General features: G+C 38.2%; 2 protein-coding genes across 3 annotated transcripts; both read right to left on the bottom strand.

Annotated features, from left to right (window-relative positions):
- Window positions 1-2,581: 2,581 nt before the first annotated feature.
- LOC105047842 (uncharacterized) lies at window positions 2,582-12,858 on the bottom strand. 2 transcript variants are annotated; one of them, XM_010926944.4, is made up of 10 exons: window positions 12,638-12,858; window positions 11,386-11,478; window positions 11,142-11,279; window positions 9,178-9,214; window positions 8,932-9,001; window positions 8,620-8,724; window positions 8,054-8,204; window positions 7,890-7,972; window positions 3,019-3,109; window positions 2,582-2,934 (listed from the first exon to the last, which is right to left on the bottom strand). In XM_010926944.4, exons 1-10 carry the CDS (start codon window positions 12,664-12,666, stop codon window positions 2,847-2,849), a joined length of 885 nt encoding a protein of 294 aa, XP_010925246.1. In that variant the 5' UTR covers window positions 12,667-12,858; the 3' UTR covers window positions 2,582-2,846. The 2 variants fall into 2 exon arrangements, with proteins under 2 accessions (XP_010925246.1, XP_010925247.1); XM_010926945.3 differs by having other exon boundaries at window positions 11,142-11,256; window positions 12,638-12,853.
- Window positions 12,859-16,186: 3,328 nt separating this feature from the next.
- On the bottom strand, window positions 16,187-17,482 carry LOC105048032 (probable receptor-like protein kinase At5g20050). Its single transcript, XM_010927222.3, is given in 3 exon segments — window positions 16,187-16,633; window positions 16,635-16,675; window positions 16,678-17,482. Coding segments are annotated over 3 exon segments (1,293 nt in total).
- Between the last annotated feature and the right edge of the window lie 2,298 nt (window positions 17,483-19,780).

The following is a 19,780-nucleotide window of genomic DNA, read 5'->3' as shown; positions in this document are numbered from 1 at the left end:
CTATGTATTGCTTTATTATTATTATATAGATAGATTTTTTTTATCATACTATTTGTATTTGTATTTTTTATTTCTTATTTAAAAAATATAAAAAATAAAATTTGATATGTGGTGTTACAGGAGATTATCCTATAATCTTACATGTCAACATGGAATGTCACTCTTAATACTCGTATATTGTTTTACTATTATTATATAGATTTTTTTTATCATATTATTTATGATTTTTTTTATTTTTTATTTAAAAAATATATAAAAAAATAAAACTTGACACGTGGCATTATGCGAGATTATTCTATAATCTTATGTATCAGTACGGAATATCACCCCTAATATTCGTATATTACTTTATTATTATTATATAGATAGTTTTTTTTATCATACTATTTATGTTTATATTTTTTATTTAAAAAATAAAAAAATAAAACTTGACATATGGCATTGTGAGATATTATCCTATAATCTTACGTGTCAATACGGAATGCCATCCCTCATACTCGTATATTGCTTTACTATTATTATATAGATGGATTGGTTGAATAAGATTCTAAGGGTGGTATTTTTTTTTGATCTATTGGATATCCAACCCAATCCGAATGAGATGGATTTTATCCAATCTTATTAAGAAATGGGATGAGTATATGTAAGACTGGCAAAATATAATCTGACCTGCCAACCCGACTCGTATTCGATCCGCCATAAACAAATTTGGATTTAGACTAAACGGGCTCGGGTCATAAACAAATCGACCCGTTTAATCCGTTTAATAATTGGGTCGGATATAAGTTTTAGATATCTAATCTGTTTAACCCGTTTAATATTTAGGTTGGTTTAGATCAGATAACCCATTTAATCTGTTTAACCTATTTCTGATCTATTTAACCCGATCTGTTTATCTGTTTAATCCATTTAAGATTCGTTTAACCTGTTTCTGACCCATTTAACTTAATCCGTTTAACCTATTTAATCCGTTTAACCTAATTTGATCTATTTAATAAATGGATTAAACAGGTCAGATTGGATTACCTGTTTAATAAACAGGTCGGGTTCAGATTTGAATTTTTGATCCGTTTAATAAACAGGTAGGATTTGGATTGACCATTTTCTAATCCGATCCATTTATGACCCGACCCGACCCGTTTCATTTGCCATCCTTTGGTACATGTTCCAAAAATAATATCCAAAATAGATTCGGATCGAAAGCGGATAATGATATAGTTGTCGTGATATATATTATTGAAATAAAACATCTCACTCTCTCGTTTCAATAAAATTCAACAAAATCCTAACTACTCGAGTCTCCATTCCCCCCTCTCGCCTTAACACCCATATCCTAGTGGGGGCCCAATGGGTCTCCACCCCCCCCCCCACCCACACTTGGATACCCAAATCCTAACGGCGGCCCAACAGGGGTTTGTTGGTGGATGGGAAAGATGCCAATGATGGAGAAGAAGCAGCGAGATCTTGTTGGTAGGCTTAGTACTGGACAAAGAGGGTATTGATGGTAAAGAAGAAGCAGGATCGAGACTGTTTGATCAAGAGAAGGGGTAGTTAGGATTTTATTTGTTGGATCGAGCATCATCTGCTCATTCACCGTTTGGGGATATGGATTTAAGAGCTCGGAGGACCGTTAGCTGGACAACAAAAGAGGGAAAGATGGTGTCCATGGCTCTAACAAAACTTTAGCCATCGTCTAAGCTTTCATATTCGGCCACTTCTAACCTCTAACCTTTTATCCGATTAAGAGTCGTGCAGGCAAATCAAAAGAAAGAAAGAAAAAAAAAATAAAAGATAAAATTTTCCCAATAAATTGATTTTCTTTTTTTGCTTTTCACTTCTATTGAATCAGAGATACATAAGATTTTTGATCGAAGGAGCTTGAGATTTTTGATGAAGAGGGATTTTGGATATCTCTATTCCATCCATATATCTCTATTTTTTCCGATTCCATCCGACCCAAAAGACCAATACAGGATAGATATGAATATAATTTTTTTTTATGATAGAACAGATATCGATATTAATCAATCCAATCCGTATCCACCCCTAAAGATCTCAGCCACCTTCCTGTAAATTGCAGACTCTACCTAGAGCAGCAAGATGGAAAGGGCAAGCTGATTCTCCGGCTAATTGGTCAAGCTGACTTGAAGTTGCTTCGATACATCTGGCCCTCGTCTATCTTTGAAGCAGCTAGCGGGGTTCAGAAAGTAACCAATAACTTGACCATTCGTAGAAAAGCTAAATAAACATATAATCTGAGCAATGCGAATAGAGAAAACACCATTTGAACATCCTGAAATGACAGGACATAACGCCAACGTGCAAGTGCTCATACCCTGCACGGTAAAAACGCATTAATAAACGTGAAACAGCATAATTTACATCTAACCCCCACCAAAACGGAGAAGAAGCTAGTCTTTTTAATATTCTACTATAAGCCCTCCAAAACAGAGATGAAGCTATTTATCAGTGGTGGTAGTAGTACTACAATATCCAAGTCACAACTGCAAATATTGTACTAATAAATACTAATCCAGTTCAAACAAACAAAATTAAAGCTGAAATCTGAATCCAAAAGCTATTCTCAGAAAGGGAAATTGAATTATGCGATGTTTAAAGGATACCCATACCAATGCCATCCAACCACTAATGTTTATGAGCGTGCATATAGACAAAGTTTCCAAATAAAATGCAGGACCAGAAGATGCTAGGATGACCGAAAGCAGCTATATCATATGCCCCAAACACATCTAATATTATCCATAATTTAATCTATTCATTACAGCTATAGAATATCTTTGCTTTCCCCATTCCACAGTATTATCCAAAATCAAAGATGGATGCACTTATGAGCAAGATCCATCAAGCCCCAAGGTGGCGGTAAGCCACTTGCAGACATCTTCCATCTCTTCAGGAATTGTGTAGTGGCCGAGCCTGCAAAGGTTCAATTTCCTAAACATAAAAATGCAGCCAAGTTTGGTCAACAGAATCAAAACACTGCAAGAAACTACAACATACCCATTGTAAGTTTTGAAAGTAAGATTCTGAAAATTAGATCTCAGCACCTCAGCAGATTTCTCTCCATGTTTATAAAGCACAACTTCGTCCCCTGTATTTACCCCCACCCAAAGAAAACAAAAATCACTAAGTAGGCTTTATATAATGCTCTATATGTACAAAGTGAGTCAAAGAACTCATAATTTACCAAGTCAATTATTTATTCTAGAAATAAGAGTAATGCTTATCTATAGCTTTATAGCAGACCATCAAACTATTTATGAAAAAAAATGAGAGTGAAACACTACAGTCATTTGGTTTTTCGGTGGTTGAAAATTCCCGTCCACTCAGGTTTGAACCTGAGACCTCTCACTTGGAGAGGAAGGGTACCAACCAGCAAACAGCTGAGCTATGTTTTTTTGAAAGACTTGAGAGTGAAATCATTATTTAAAAAGGTCCAGGGCTTACTTAAGGATCCATTCATAGTTTTCATGCCTCAATAATGCTTAAGATGAATTATGATTCCTAGATGATCAAGCAACAAGTATTGCAGCACTCTAAGATTCATATTTAAGTAAACTTGCCATCAGTTCCCTTTGCTAGTTAGAATGCATGTGGCTGTTAAAGATTTAAGTGATTGGATGAGTTTTAAAAAGATTTAAGCATGGATGAATTAGGCACTACTAATATCACTTTTATGAATTTTTAAGGTTGATTTGCTATATTACGTTGTTAATCTAGATAAGTTTTTATGGTTTGCTATAATGAATAAATCTTTATGAATTTGGACTTCAGAGGATTTGGGACTCCTAGTATGCATAGAGTCATAGAAATACCAGCTTGAAGAGACACTCCGCCTCAGACTCCTTATGAGAGTCCAGCAACATTAGAAACTTTTTTAAATAAAAATTTAGAATGTTTCAGTCTTTAAGCAAAGAAATCTAATTAGATATGTTATGGGAATTGACAAGTTGGGAAATGTAGCTGCTTTTATATATCGTTAGGATTTTTTCCCACATATACAGTAAGGAAAATCAAACTGCATTTGATATCAACCAAATCTTGGGATTGTGCAGCCTTTAGGTAATCAGAGCACTGGAATTGGACAAAGGCGGTAAGTTTTGAGAAGGACAAGGAGCAAAATATCTATGGACCACATCACAGGACTCTAAATTTCCAAATTTACATTCCTCAATTCCGGATTTTGGGTTGGCCTACATCATTAATTTTTAAGTTCTAATGAGCTAAATCCTTCCATCTGAATGTTTCAGAATTGCCAAAGCGGGACTTCTAGAAGAAATTCTTTTCTGAGTGATGCTCAATGAACTGCATCTAGATATCTGGTTCAAGTGCCGAAGAAGCCTTTGCAGAGGGCTTCACAAATCTTAGTTTACTCTATGATGATTTTCTTGATTTTGCTAGACTTTCATTGAGAGAAGGGGCATCAGACTATGAAACTTCAACTGGCCAAAATCTGCCCTTTGGCCTAAGACCTTCAAAACCCGAAAACAATAGATTCTAAGAGAGACTACGGCCTGACTTTGAAGCTGCAAACTTGCATGTGTATATATAAGCATAAAATACATGATCGAAGGAAAACATAATTTATTTCCAAAAAGTTAAAATTGCTTTTTCCATGATCAAAAGGAATAATGTCAAAAACTCCTATGCCTTGGTGACATACAACATTTTGAAACCATGCTTTCTTTTTCTTTTTTTTTTCAAAAAAGGATGGCCCCACAATGCATCATATATTGGACTATGGAGACTTATTAAACACAACCTATCAGCTTCTATGCCTTGGTCACATACAACATTTTCAAGCCATGCTTTCTTCATTTTTCATAAAAAGATGGACCCACAATACATCAATATATTGGACTATTAAGCCTTATAAAACACAACCTATCAGCGGATCTAAGGTTCCCTACTTTCAGAAAACAAAAACTAACCTCATTAAGATTGCAGCCTATTTTGGGAATGAGCAAGAGACATCTTAAAATGTAGTTTAGGCTTAAATTATATTATTTTTAGTTATTTCCAATTTTCGGTTTACTTTCAGTTTATCTGTTTTTTTTATTGAGCTTTATGGTTTTTTCTGTAAAAAATGGCTTATAGACGTAGCTGCTTTATTTATATTTTTTACAATTTTTACTGACCTTTAGGCTATTTTAAGTTGGTTTTATGTCCTATCTTTAAGTGGGATTATTTTCTAGACGTCCTACTATGGGTTCTAGGTTTGGTGTGGAAAGTTTAAATCATTACAATAGCTTTTTGCTTCAAACTGATAAGCAATTGATTCTCGTCTCCTTGCTAAATAAGAATTCTCAGAAAGTCTTACTACGTCTCAGGCATGAAAGGGAAAGAAGAGGACACAATCAATTTTGGTATTAAATAATGAATTTTGCTCCTTTGTTCTTATCCATCTCTGTTCTCTGTATCTAACTCAATTATTCGTATGCATGAGGGATTGCCTAAATCATGACAATAACTGTTTCAAGAGCATAAAAAAATTGTTCCCTACAACGATCATCTGCAATAGTTCAAATTTGGTAGATTGTTAGCTCTTATTGATTATGCAACATGATTTTCAGATCCTTTGATATTATAGATGTGATCGATCCTGAGCTCTCTACATTAGCAGAGGATGCAGGTTGGTGCATTGATGGAGGTGGAGGGTGAGGACGGAGGTTATGGGGTTGATTGCAGATGAGGGTGACAGGAATGGGCATAAGGACAGATGATGCTAGAGGGGATATGGGGCCTTAAGGTTTAACTTGTGGGAGGCACCAACAGCAGGCAAGGACAAGAGGAGACAATTAGCAGTTGGTGAGAGGGAAAGAGGGGGGTGGGGGGTTGTTAAGGAGAAGATGGGGGTAGGGAAGAAAAAAGGGTCAGTGGATTTAGAGTTCAACTTGTATTAAGCATTTTGTATATAATATTATGTATGTCTACTATACTGTACTAATGTATTAAGCATTTTGAATTGGGAAATTGCCAACTTGGGTTGAACCCAGCTCTGATCTACTAAATATTTAGGTGATCAGATTGGGTTTGTTGTCAAGTTGCCCTGGTCAAAAGATGATTCGATGCAGATTAATCGGGCCTAGATACCAGATGTAGATTAGTATTGGATGTTTCCTTGAAAAAGCTTTTCTACTTGGTCAAAATCAACAGCATGGCAAGGAATGCTACACGGGCACAGAGATGAGAATCAGACTTGGACATGTAGCCAAGTGTTCAACTCAGCAAGAGGGGGACAAAAGAGATACAGCAATACATATTAAAAGAAACATTAAGAACATATTGTTTGTTAAGGTCTTTCACATACATGTTCTTACTCAAACTTCCCATATTGTTTGAAGGATATAAGAAAAATAACATTTTCAAAAATTATTTTAACAGCTGTATTCTTGGTCAATCAGTAAAAAGAACAAATACTTATAACAAAAAATAGAGTGTCAAACTCATTGTTAGAAGAGTTCAACTCTCAGCCAATCTCTAAAAGTGGCAACCATATTACTTCATCAAGTATCCAAGTGTCTGATATTTATCCAAGTGCATTGTTAGAACACAGCTTACAATATGATGTCTTATCATTGTAGAGGATGGTCCTTATTAAAAACACAATTCATGATCTTAATTCCACTTTCTGTTGATCGCAATGATACCCACTGATGAAGTTAATTTAATGTTTTTGGAGCATTCAAATCGTTCTTTTAGCATTAGCCTTTTAGTGTCATTTTCCTATAATATATAAATATATATTATTAACCTTTAAAGTTAGTTTGAGATAAACATCTTCCACTTAGTAGTTCGTTTCAATGATGTCGATAGCCCCAAAGATCATCATTCGCAAATCAAAATTCCATCAATCACTTATCTTCTCTTGTTCTCCATCCCCATTCAAAAACAGTTTTTTCCACTTGATTAAAATTAACAACTACAGTAAGCAATGACGCAAAGAACTAAATAAATTTATTCTTACAAATATGATATTTGATCATAGTACTAGGATTCCCTCATCAAACCCTTTCTATGATCTTGTTCTATCATATGTAAATCTGTAGGAATTTTGAGTTTGAACCCTGCCTCATGAATTGCTTTTCTACTTGATCAAAATTAATACTGGTGGTAAGCAATGATGCCAATGGCCAAATTGATTACATCTCACAATATGATAGTTTATCGTAATAGTAGTGATCCATATGCATATTCCATTATTAAACCCGATTTATGATCCAAGTTCCACTCTCTTCTTGTTTCAACAGTAAGAGCTGATAGAACTTTCTTTCAGCATTCAATATATTCATTTAACACTAATTGTTGGTGTCAGTTTGCTAAAGATACATAATATCAGTATATCATCTATCTAATCCGAGACGGAAACCTTTTAGTTCGTGTTTCGTTTAGGCAATGTCAATAGCCTCAAAGATCAGTGGTTATTACTTAGAAATTCTGTTCTCCATCTATTACTTTTTGCCACCTCCCTGGCCCAAGAAATTTTCGCTTTGCCACTGGCTAAACTTATGCTAGCAAGCACGGACATAATCTTGTACATCTTGAAGGCTCAACTATGAATTAATCAATTCTAACAGAATTTCTTTACATTGTGTTCCAAATCATAGGCATGTAAGGTAATCATGATTGTTACTCGATATAAGATCAATTTTCTGGGGTCTCATCTCAAACTCATATCACACATCAATCAACAAGTTACTGACAAAAATTTCTGCTTTTTCTTTCCCCTTTTTTCCATGATTTATCCTGCTTAGGGGGGAAAAACAACTAATCAACAAATTAAAATAAAAAGGTCACTAGTTGATGTAAGTGGAGATGCAAAAAACAGAATATAGTACTTGTTTCTTTGTCTATGCTGTATGGATAAATACCTCTTCCATGACAAAGCAAAAGTGGCAAGGCGGCAGCTCGTCTTGAAGCCACTTGAGAGCTTTCCACCTTGTTCTTCAAGCTCCTAGAAAATAGAAGAATGTTATTGCAGATGGGTCTTGCTTAGACTCAAATATAAATAATGGTGAGTGATGATAGGAGAGACCTAGAACAAGGAAGCCAGCCACTTAGACCAACAATTGCACTTAAGTTGACCGGGTAAGGATTGCCATTTCCATATTTTCCATAAGCAAAACAAGTAGCAGAATAGAGTGCAGTAGCAGCACCCATGCTAAAGCCACCGACACCAATCTTGACTGTAGAAACCAGCTCAAATAAGTCAGTTACTAATCCAAACACAAAAGAGCAGAGCATGCAACAGATGTGATATTAATGGTTCATATTGAATTGAAATGCATCATATTTATCGACACAGATGCACATGTTTGAACTTTTAAGAAGATTTTATGAAGACACGCCAATCAGGGCTTCACATTCATTTCTTTCATGAGGTTTGATGGTGTGACACCCTTTAAGTTTCTATAACCTCCTTCTGCATGGTTCATATCCCAAAAAGAAAGTAATTAAGGAGTGCTTTCATTATGTGAAGTTTCCAGACCATTTTGCATGACTAATTAAAAGACATGATGACACCAATTCTGAACAAATTTAACATATAAAAAAATGCATAGACTTAAAAAGATTCCAACAACTTTGTCCTTGGAAACATACTATCAGCAGGCTCTGTTGATAACAGGTTTGCAACATGTGCAGCTGAAGCATCCATTCCCTCAACATCATCAGGTCCATCTTCCGACAGGTCCCCAACATCAAACCCTAAAATTCAAGAGAAAAATAGAAGGATCGCCATCAAAATTACATCATAACGCCTTCTAACATTAACTGTAAGGCATTCTACTTATAAGTACGTATATAGAAGTGGTAACCATATGGTCAAGGTCATATGAAGCATAAATTGGGAGCTCACAATAATAATGAAATAAATTTCCAAAGTATATATTGTATTTGAGCTAGTGAACTCACATGCAGTGCAAGGGAATCCACCAAAGACAGCTACAGGTCGAGTAGGGGCTGTTGGACATATCCACTTAATCTGCAAAAGTGAATAAGCTAACGAAGGTTATAATAGAAACCCAACAAATGACGAAAATTACACAAGGATGTATGAGCTTCTTATGGTGAAAGATGAAAGGGGTTAGAGAGAAATGTCTAGGTCATCTTAGATAAAACTGATAAACAAGTTAAAAATATGATATTTCCTATTCTTACATTGGGAAGAGGAAGGGTCTCCAGGAGTTGGGACCAGCTGCAGAAGAAAGAACCAAAATGCAACGATATCAGGAAGGAATCCATCAGAATTTTTTTCAAACTACATGGAATGTACAATTAAATAAGAAGTAGATTTCTGAGTTTGTCGAAGATAGTCTCTGTCAAAGCTTATTAGTAAAAAGTAAAACAACACAACAGGTCGATTAGGCTGACCTTTTTTCTTTTTCTTTTTGTTTGGGGGGGGGGGGGTGGTAAACACAATCCACATCAGCCACCTTAAAGAAAGCACGAGGATGCATTTTTTATTCACCTTATGAGGATACAGGGTTTATTGCAAATTTTTCACAGACCCCATGATAGAATTCAGAACATACGAAGGAGAGAAGATAGTCCTTTGACACATTTTTGCTTTATTGGTCCTCAGTATTTTGGTAGATATATTTGCTAAAAAGTGGATCATGTTTTCAAGGGCAGAGACTGCACAAAAAGAGAAGAATGAATTGCATTCAACCATGGATCATCTTTTATAAAAATCCACCATGACATATTGAGCTAATATATTAAGCTTATAATGTGGCTATGATCTTCTATTTGGACAGTTAGTCTATTCATAGTTTTAAAACCCTTAAGTATATCGAGAGAGAAGCTGTGTGAAATCATGCCTTTTATGTGTTAACAATTCAATTTGACTTGGAACTCTTCTCTTCAAAGAAATTATAATATATATGATAAATAATAAATAGCTTAAAGTAAAAAAATTATGACCTGAAATATACATAGCTATGAACACGAGGATTCTGAAGTCTAGAGCAAGTTAAGAATTATCATGTCACTAAAACTAAAAGAACAACGGACGGTAAGTCAGGAAAACAGTCCATTATATAGGATGTAAGTATAACAGTTAGTTAGACCAACAAGATAGTAAATAGAGAACAGAACAACAAGTAACCTGATACTGACACCAGCCCTGATGTTTATAAGCTTATTTCTGCAAATAATGGTGTATTAATGTACAAGTTAAACAAATTGATATTTGCAATTCATCAATGTGCAAAAAGGTGTTTGAGTCTTTGAGAGACAGCAAGCTGAAACAGAAAGCAAAACACTAAACAAAGTACTAAAATTTCTCATAATGTCTAATGTGTTGTTAGGACCTAGAAGAAGTACCAAGACAAATGAAAAATCTAATATGCCAGCTACAACACAAGCTACTAACTCAACGGTTCCAGAATCTAGCCATCAGACAAGTTTGGTTGTCTGATCTATGAATGACCAACCCCAGCCCAGCAATAACAGAAAAGGAAAAAATTTGAGAAAGAAAATAATTTTTAGTATTTCTTATTATATTCATCATTTTATTGACCTCTTCTTGTTGAACCAATCAAAATGGAAGCCTCGTACAAACAGAAGTACTTTCCATACAGTAAACATGATACCTTATGTAATGGCAATAGGGCATCAACATTACCCAAACTTCTATTCCCTCTTTAGGCATTGAATGGAAAATCACTCCTCTCCATGCATATGCTTCAGCGAGCAATAATAAGACATGCTAAGCATCTGAGTGAATGCGATACCAGGTACAAGTTCAGGGAACAAGAACATGAAAAACATGATAATCATCAAAAGCACAGCTTAGAATAAAGCTAAAGACACAATGATTCAAAACATTTTTTAGCAGCCACCTAATCTAGACAGAGAAGTGTAATGTGTATGGCAGCCAAGCTTTGTGTCACAGCTTGTATAAGACCATCAACAGCTATATTGCCAATGAAGACCATACTCCTATCAGGATGTGAGATTGAAACTAGACACAGCTAAGGCACTCATGTGATGCAATCTAATGGCTCAAATTATAAAGCAGAAGATTTTTACAGTCATTGCCAAAAGCATGAAAGCCACAGTAGTCATCAAGTCGACCAAATTAAAGACAATGGTATCAATATTGAAAGAGCAATAAATACCTTGCTCCATTGTCACCTAAGCCATGAAGCCACACTATAGTGGCCTGGTGCCTTCCTTTTGGTCTGACCACATGGGTCCTTCCATACTCAAAAGGCCTTGCAGCAGTCTTAGCACCTGCACTAACCAACTTCAATGCACTAAACCACCGAAAGCATTAAATACATCCCACTCACTACAACCATTGACCCAAAAACAAAATCAAAAACCAATTGACTAATAATGAAGAAAAGGAATGAACCAAACCAGAAGCAAGTGAGCTGCTCCCGTAGCTCATCTTGAGGGCAAGAAAAGCAGCCCTCAAGATCCCAACACCCCTTTGCTTGCAACCAACCCTCCCTGCACAAAGAAGCACCCAATTGATTTCTCTATCTATACCTACTTGCGATGAAGGGACTTGAAATAAGAACCCATGAATAAGTATCTCCAACAGCATGTCTATCTACACCAACTAAGAGCTGTACTTGAAAAGGACAAAAGACTCTAAATAAGGAAAGAAAAGGAAGGGGGAAAGAAAAGAACCCCTTTTATTTTGAGACAGAGGAATTATGGATAGAGATACTGATATACATGCATGCTATGTAAAGCCAACGAGACACTAAGGGGGAAAGGAGGAAAAGAAAGCAACTTTTGATTCTTCAGATTTGGTTTCAGGAATCAATGCTTATGGGAAGCGGGGATAAGCAAAAGCATCAAACCCATAATGTTTGAAACAATGAGCCATCAGATAGTTATTTCTTGTACGTTTTATAGATGGCTAACCAAGAACCAAAAGATGATTTAAAGTGCAACATGACGGTATAAATAAACTAATAAAGATCATAAACACATTAAAAGCATCAAGTCAAGGATATTCGAAACTGTGACCTATCAGATCGTTATTTCTTGTTTGTTTTATAGTAAGGTACCCAGGAATCATAAGATGATGCAAAAACGGAAAACCATTAAAGAAGATCATAAATTTACATGACTGCCGTCGACAAGAAGCATCAAATCAAGAATTTATGAATAAAAGGTTACCGGCTTGCCATTTCTTGATCGTTTAATAACTGGGTAGTCAAGAACCCAAAGGTGATTTAGAATAAAACCCGAGGGCAACTACGAGGATCATAAATTTAAATCGAAAGCAACGATATTTTGAAGAAAAACCATCGGATTGCTATTTCTTGATCACAAGATGGGTATGCAAGAATCGGAACATGATCTGAGAAAGAGAAAACAGCAGCACTGAAAAAGATCATAAATTTACATCAGACGCATTTGTTAAAAAAGCATCAGGACGAGATTTTTAATAAAACATCGGACTGCTATTTCTTGTTCGCCTAATAATGTGCACCCAAGAACCACGGCACGCTTCAAAGCAGACCACGATAACATCGAAAATAAAGATCTAAGAGAGAAGAAGAATAGACGATGGTATCTAGCAAAAAAGGTAAAAGAACAGCGCCCCTTTCTTTTAATTTTTTGATCCTTTTCTCTTCGAAACTAGGGTGCTAACCTGAGATTGAGGAGAAAGACCAGAAGCATATGATCTTTGCTTTGCTTCGTTTGAATGTTCCCCCTCCACTATTCTCAATCGCGCTTGATGATTTGGTCGGCGTTCAGGTGGTGGTGGTGGGGAGAGAGAAAGGGGGATAGAGAGGATACTGGGAATGGGGCAGAACCGCCGCGCCGCCCATCATGAGAGGGTTGAAAGTATCGAAAATCACATGGCCGACCGGATCGTCACAGAAGTCTGGTGCTGGTCCGGACCAAACTGCCCACATGTTCCCCCCCTTATTCCGCGCCTGCCCCTGGCCTTGATTCCTCGTTATTTATTTACGGGAAACCCCCCAGAATCCGCTACAGTCAACAAGTCGGTTCGGTTCGATGGAGACCCAAAACTGAACTGGAGAAATGCAGCCATCCGGTAGGCGAGGCTCTTAGCATGAGACTAACAGCTTGATGCTGCCGATTAATAGTTTGTCAGCAATAAACACGTCCAGCTAGTTTCATGTGCGATGCAGATCAGTATTTCTTTTATATGTAACCAATATAAGGACTTAAAGATTATAATATAGCTGGATGGAGGGCTTGAGGCTAATGTAGAAAATTTAATGCATTGGGCTTGAGGGTAGGTTGCTTTCTTCTTGAAAGAAGGAAAGGATCAAATGCTATTTTGGAGTTCAAATTCACACATCATAGAAGTGAGTGTCATTTTTTTTTTTTTTTAAATGGTATAAATGTGTCGTTGGTAGGACACCTGAGTCATCTTTTGACAGGAGAATCCTCTTCTTTTTTTTTTTGTGCGCGAAAGATACCCAAACGATGTTGGTGTGTGCAATGTTACCTAGTAAATGTCTTTTCTCAAATGCATTCTTAATGTTCTCCCACACAGCTCGCAGTTCGCACCAGTTGAGTGCTAGACGCATAGAAATGGGTGAGCTGCACCTGGTTAGGTAAAAAAAATCACTTAACAAATCAATGCCACGTAATCGTTTAATGCCATGCTTGGAATTATGCTATCATTCAATATGAATGCATGCATTCGTGTTTGAAGGCTATGCTCGGAAACCTTCAGCAAGACAAAATTTGGAACAGATGCTGCAAAAAAGAGACATGAAGGCAAAATTAACTTTTAGAAAGATCGCGTGGGAAGTGAAACTCAAGGCCATTGTAGTCATTTTCTTAAAGAAGGCCAGATCGTGATTCATTATCATAAAAGGCAGATGCCTTTTTATCAAATTCTCCTCGGCATGCACCTTTTTGAAAGAATTATAGGTCGACCCTACAGAGCAAATTAAAAACTATTCAAACTATTTAAGTCAATCGTCAGTTTTTCCCACTCGCAAAAACTACGTGAAAATTTTGCACCCCATTTATTTTGTCAACTCGCCTTTCTTCTAATGGAAATTATTGGTTGACCGCATCCACCAATTCAGCAATAGATCAGCCCAACTACAAAGAGACATGTCAAACACACCTATGTTGCTCCCTTCCCTTCTTTTTCTTTTTCTATCTATGCTTTTGCACGTCCCTGAATGAGTCAATGGTTGGATTGGTCCACTGAGCTGGTGGACCTAGTCCAACCAATACTTCTTCTTGCTAATGGAGTTGGACTCGCATTAGACTCCCCATTTCGACCAATTATGCGGAGATGGTGGATAACAACATACCATTCAACACAAATTAAGATACAGTGTTATGTATTTAATAATTTGTTGAGCAAGCAACTTAATTGTGTCCGTCTTATTTTGTAAAACTGGAAGTGAACGAATTGCCGATGACAGCACTTTAATGGACACCATCGAGGTACTAATCATAGTTGGAATGTTAGAAGAGAATAAACATAGTGTTTTTTTTCGCAGGTGCTTTAAGAGAATAACTCACTTTTTCAAGGAAAGTTGCCGCCAAAAAATGAAAGTTCTCTGCATCTTCATGGCATATATATATATATAATCGTCCAAGATCCTGCATAAACCAACAATAATTATTGCTAGTTGGACAACCTATATAGGCATGACATAGATATGTTAGATAGCTTCATTTATCAAACACTAATCTTCAGATTAAAGATTGAAAATTTTTAAACGAACATGGTTCATGGATTTGCACCAATCAAGAATTAATTGGCAATACAATCTCCTTTTTGAGAGCATCCGAGGCTCTTCAGCTACAGGGAGAAACAAATCACCCATTTCCACTATTCTATTGCGCTTCTTATAAAATTAATTAAATATCTGTTTTTTGAAGAAGGCTGTAGCATAGAGAAGAAGAAGATTAAAGAGGAGGGTTTGTAATTAGTTAATGTAAGAGGCACTTGTGATCCGATTCACCGGGATAATATTAAGAGGTCAATGTTAATATGTCACATGAAGTTGTATTTATTACTATAGGGCTGATAGGTTCATAAAATTTGAAGGATTAAGTTCTTTGGTAATAACTTCAAATTTGCATTCTCATAGATCGTCATAGGCATTCCTCAAGTAAAACAATTAGACGTGGTCTTAACAGGGAAAATGGTGATAAGAAAATCCACTAGCTCTAGTTTAAGATCCCCACAGCTGAATTGTGGACACGAGGGTGATTCAGTTGCCCTACGATCCAATCGTACCCTATGTCCATCCATCCCCATCCAGGCCAGACTGAACCACTGCTCGCAAAATCGAAGCATAGTATAAATGAGAGTCGAAGCAAGGTCAATGCCCTGCAAGATCAAACACCTATTCCTTGTCCAAAGTGGCAATGGTCATACCATTAAAGTTTGGTAGCGACAAGATGCTCAATATGACACCTTTGATTTAGTGATCAAGTTTACTCCATGCCAAGATAGTGTTAAGATGGTATATGCACCTCTTTGCTGGATAGCCAGCACCACTTCAGGGTGGCCCCGGTAGGCTGGTGAGTCTCAGTGGTACGCTGTAATGTCAGAGCCAACCATTGCACGCACCTCTGGGATAAGGATCAAAGCTAGGGATGGTTGATTCAGGGCTCTGGGTATCACTTGCAGACAATGTAGAGAAAGAGAGGCAGCTATTTCATGAGATTGAACACAAGGGCACGTTTCTCTCAATGCTTTCAAGACGCCACAGATGGGAACTAGATCACTTAAAAGTTTGTTATGTAACGTAACGGTGATACCTATGCTTCCAAAGTTAATTAAAAACAGGTACCCATATATATATATATATATATATATGGTTCCAAGCAAGCAGAGGTAATCAAGGACAACTATGGTGCACATGTCAGGCATTTAAAACATAGACTTCCCTTCACCATAGATAACCGGGTTTCGATAAAATACTCGCCGCAGGTAGCTAAGTATTCTTTCAAAGAATAATAAATAAACCTGGAGATTACCTATATTAAATGGTCAGCCCAATTAAAACACTTTCCCGGCCTTAATATTTTTTCCGTAGTCCAAACCCAACAGTCAACAGATACATGAAGAGGGGAAATTAAAGAAGAAAAAGAAAAACAAATCTCTGACAAACTAGGCAATTAATTGCAAGAAAAGGAAGAAATTCAGGACAATCTTCTAATCAATTTTGACCGGCCAAAAATGGTGTCACCGACCCGATAGAGCTGACAAAGCCAACGAGTGGGTCGACGATGGCATCGGGTGCCTACTCTCCGATGGGTACCCAGCCCCAGCACCACCACGAACTCCTACTTGGCCATGGTCGGCGTCAAGTTGGTCGATCGCCAGGAGGTCTACAACGATCATCTGTGTCTCTGGTGGGACGTCGACGGCCATCCTACCCTCGAGCATGTCGACCACCCTTGCCATGCTCGGCCTCAGCTTTCCCGTCTCCTGGATGCACCACAGCGCCACGTCGACCAAAGTCCTCACCTGCTTCTCCTCCACTCCACCTCCTCCTCCCATCAACCTCTCATCCACCACCTCCATGATCCTTCCTTCCCTCGCCTTCTCGGCCACAATTCTCGGGAAGTATGGCCACTTCCGCTGAGACCTATCGCCATCTCCGATGAGACAAACATTCCGACGCCCCCCCCACGAGCTCCAGCAGCACCATCCCGTAGCTATAGATATCCCATTCTCTAAGAGCCACTCTGGGGCCAAGTAGCCTCTGGTCCCTCGCACCGTCGTCACAACCCGGCTCTGATCCTTGCCCATCAGCTTTGACAGGCCAAAGTCCGACACGACTGCCCGGAAGCTCTCGTCGAGCAGTATGTTCTCCGGCTTGATATCGAGGTGCAGTACCCGCGACCGGCGATCGTGGTGAAGGTATGCGAGAGCCTTGGCGACATCGATTGCAACCTGGTGCCTCAAAATCCAGTTGTCCAGCGATCCATTGTGGATGAACTCGTAGACGAGGAAGTATGGCCCACCGGGGATGAGACAGTAGCCAAGAAGGTGTACGAGCTTCACGTGCTGGATGCTGGCGATCGCCGCGATCTCGGATTGGCACTCCTTGTCCCCATGCACGCTTCCCTCGATCCTCTTGACGGTGATGGCCGTGCAATCGTCCAGGATATTAAAGACCGACGCCGAGGAGCCGCGTCCGAGCAATGCCTGGAAGTTGTCGGTGGCGGCCTCGAGTGTTTTGTAGGAGAACTTTGTGGGTAGCCCTGCAACCTTTCGGAAAAAGCTATATTCGAGGCGGAGGCCTTCGTCCACGTCAACCAAGCGCCTCACCGGCACCGACGTCCTCCTCTGATCCATGATTGCGAGGTGCACAAACAACCATACGGTGAACACGATGACCACGGCAGAGGCGATGGCGACGACAGTGAAGAGGGTTTTGGATAATATTCCTAGGAACGAGAAGAGGAGTATGAGTGCGAGTAGAAGGACGGTGGTTGCAATGCAAGCAACGACGGCGGCTTTTTGGGCCTCCATGGCATTGGAAGGAGGTTACCACAGGAGAATATAGGCCAGAGAAAGGAATGGATTTCCTTCTCATTACAATGTTGATAATCTGAGCGTCTTGGAGAGGGGATTATGGTGCCTTTGGCTTCTGTTTGCTCGCAGCGAAGGGCAATTGCATGTTTGCTTTGACTGATTATATATTTAAACACAACGGTCGAATTAAAAAAAAAAAAAAAGGGTACAAGACATGGACACCATCACATGCTCGCCATCTAAGCTTACCTGCTAGCCAGGTTTTGCTGATTGAAGATATAAATATATAGCTTCAATAAAACCTTAATCCAGAACCCTGCCAATCAGCAAAATCTTGAAAAACCTTTAATATAATCCAGCAAAACCTTGCTAGCATTATCATCGCTGCAAGGCAGTATGACCTCGGACATTACATTACAAATCAGCATCGCCTAGCACATTTGATTTTGTTAGAATTAAAACCATGATTAAGATTTCAGGTTCTAGGTATTCATCACCTGACACAATAGGTTCGAGCTGAGTTAATGCAGCTATGGCTTATTTGGAGTTTTGACTTGCATAAGCTCTTCTTTTCTTTCTTTCTTTTTTTGAAATGGTAAACAAGTATTGATAAAATTTTCCACAAAGAGAGTATATAAAGTTGGATGTCCCCATCGATGGCATGTAGATCGGGTTTTTTTATTTTTATTTTTATTCTTATTGTAGGTAAGAAATTACTTGAGGGACAAACAAAGACAAATGCCCTAACTCATTATGCCTACAAATTAAGTCAATGAAGCTGAGTTGTTAGGATATCATGAGAGATAATTAAATTACAGTAAGTTGATCGGCCCTGCGATGATTGAAATTTGATCACCAACTCAAATAATATCCAATCACCTGGAAAGAAAATTCACTCTCCCTAAACTTGCGGCAGAACATTTTTCTCCTAATGGGTCTAGATTTCTGAGTATGGCTCAGAACTAATTTCACGTGTCAAAACGTAAGAACAGATAAATGAACAAGCGCCATACGAAATTGCTTTTGCTTAATTCTGGTGGCTATTCGACATCCTAAATCAGGCTTTGAAAGGCATACGCACGTTTGATTTGTTTAAACCCACTTCGAGGCAATCCGCATTTCATCCCACCATTCATAGTTGAGCAGGTTTTACTTTGCCCGTTTAGGCTTAAGAAACGTTTGGTACATCTTTCATGATCAAGTGGCAAAACATGAAATCAAATTTAGCCAAGCCCATGTTATCTCACGGATTTTTGTCCATTCTCATGACTTGGCATTTCATGAATGTGATGTGGCCAACCCTCTTCCCCAACCCCCGCCCAAAAAAAAAAAAAAAAAAATCGTGATGTCTCAATTTAATAAAGAAACATTGAGACTATAACAATCAGTGTACAACATGTTTCCGGGCTGCGGCCTTGACCTTAGCTATTAGATAAAACAGAAGTGAAAAAGCTTTTCTGGAAGGCCTCCACCTTTTTTGGATAAAGGAAGGCCTCCACTTTGGTTAAATACAAATGCACGTATATTAGCGAGATCAGTTTTGCTTCGGAGTAAAGGGACCTTAACAATTTCGAGCAATAGCGTGATCAGGTTTTCATGAAAATAAATCATCAAAAGTTGCTCATATTGTGGACAGATAACTCATAATGGCATCCGGATTTGTTGTGAGCAACATGGCTTTTCATTCACAATGTTATTGAAGGTGATCGAGGAATAGGATTTACAAAGCCAGCTCTAAAAGCTGGGGCCTGTGATCTTTGTCTATAATTAGCAGTTCTAAACCTTCAAATCAATTAGAACCTGGGACTTCAATTTACCAATCAAACACCACAGGTTTGTTGAAAGATCACAGAAGAAGGCCTCACTTGCACATTCGATTTACTATTGTTAGGCAAACTCACTCGAACTATACTAATTAAGTCCTAATTTCCTAACATATGTTTTTTTCTTTTTGCCTCTCGATTTTCATCTTAATGCACAGATCTGGAGAGTCGGCACACGGTATAAAGAGGTAGGGGGACCGTGACTCCCCTGCCTCAACGAAAACCACGCGGATGGCCAGCCATTAACTAGCATCCTAGTTTTTTTTTTTTTACCAAAAAAAACTAGCATCGCGAAGCTTGGATTAATGGCACAGGCCATAACCTACTGGATCTAGCGGTGAAAGACTCCCCATCGTCGCATAACCTACTCGGTACACTCCATGCATGTACAGTCATACCATCAGACCCCGCCGTGGAGGAGCTTGATGCGGAGAATGCGAGGCCTTACGTGCCAGGAGGAGGTTGTCCAAGA

The sequence above is a fragment of the Elaeis guineensis genome, chromosome 7 (genome assembly GCF_000442705.2).
Source record: "Elaeis guineensis isolate ETL-2024a chromosome 7, EG11, whole genome shotgun sequence".
NCBI classification, from domain to species: domain Eukaryota; kingdom Viridiplantae; phylum Streptophyta; class Magnoliopsida; order Arecales; family Arecaceae; genus Elaeis; species Elaeis guineensis.
This window is presented reverse-complemented; position numbering and strand designations above follow the sequence as displayed.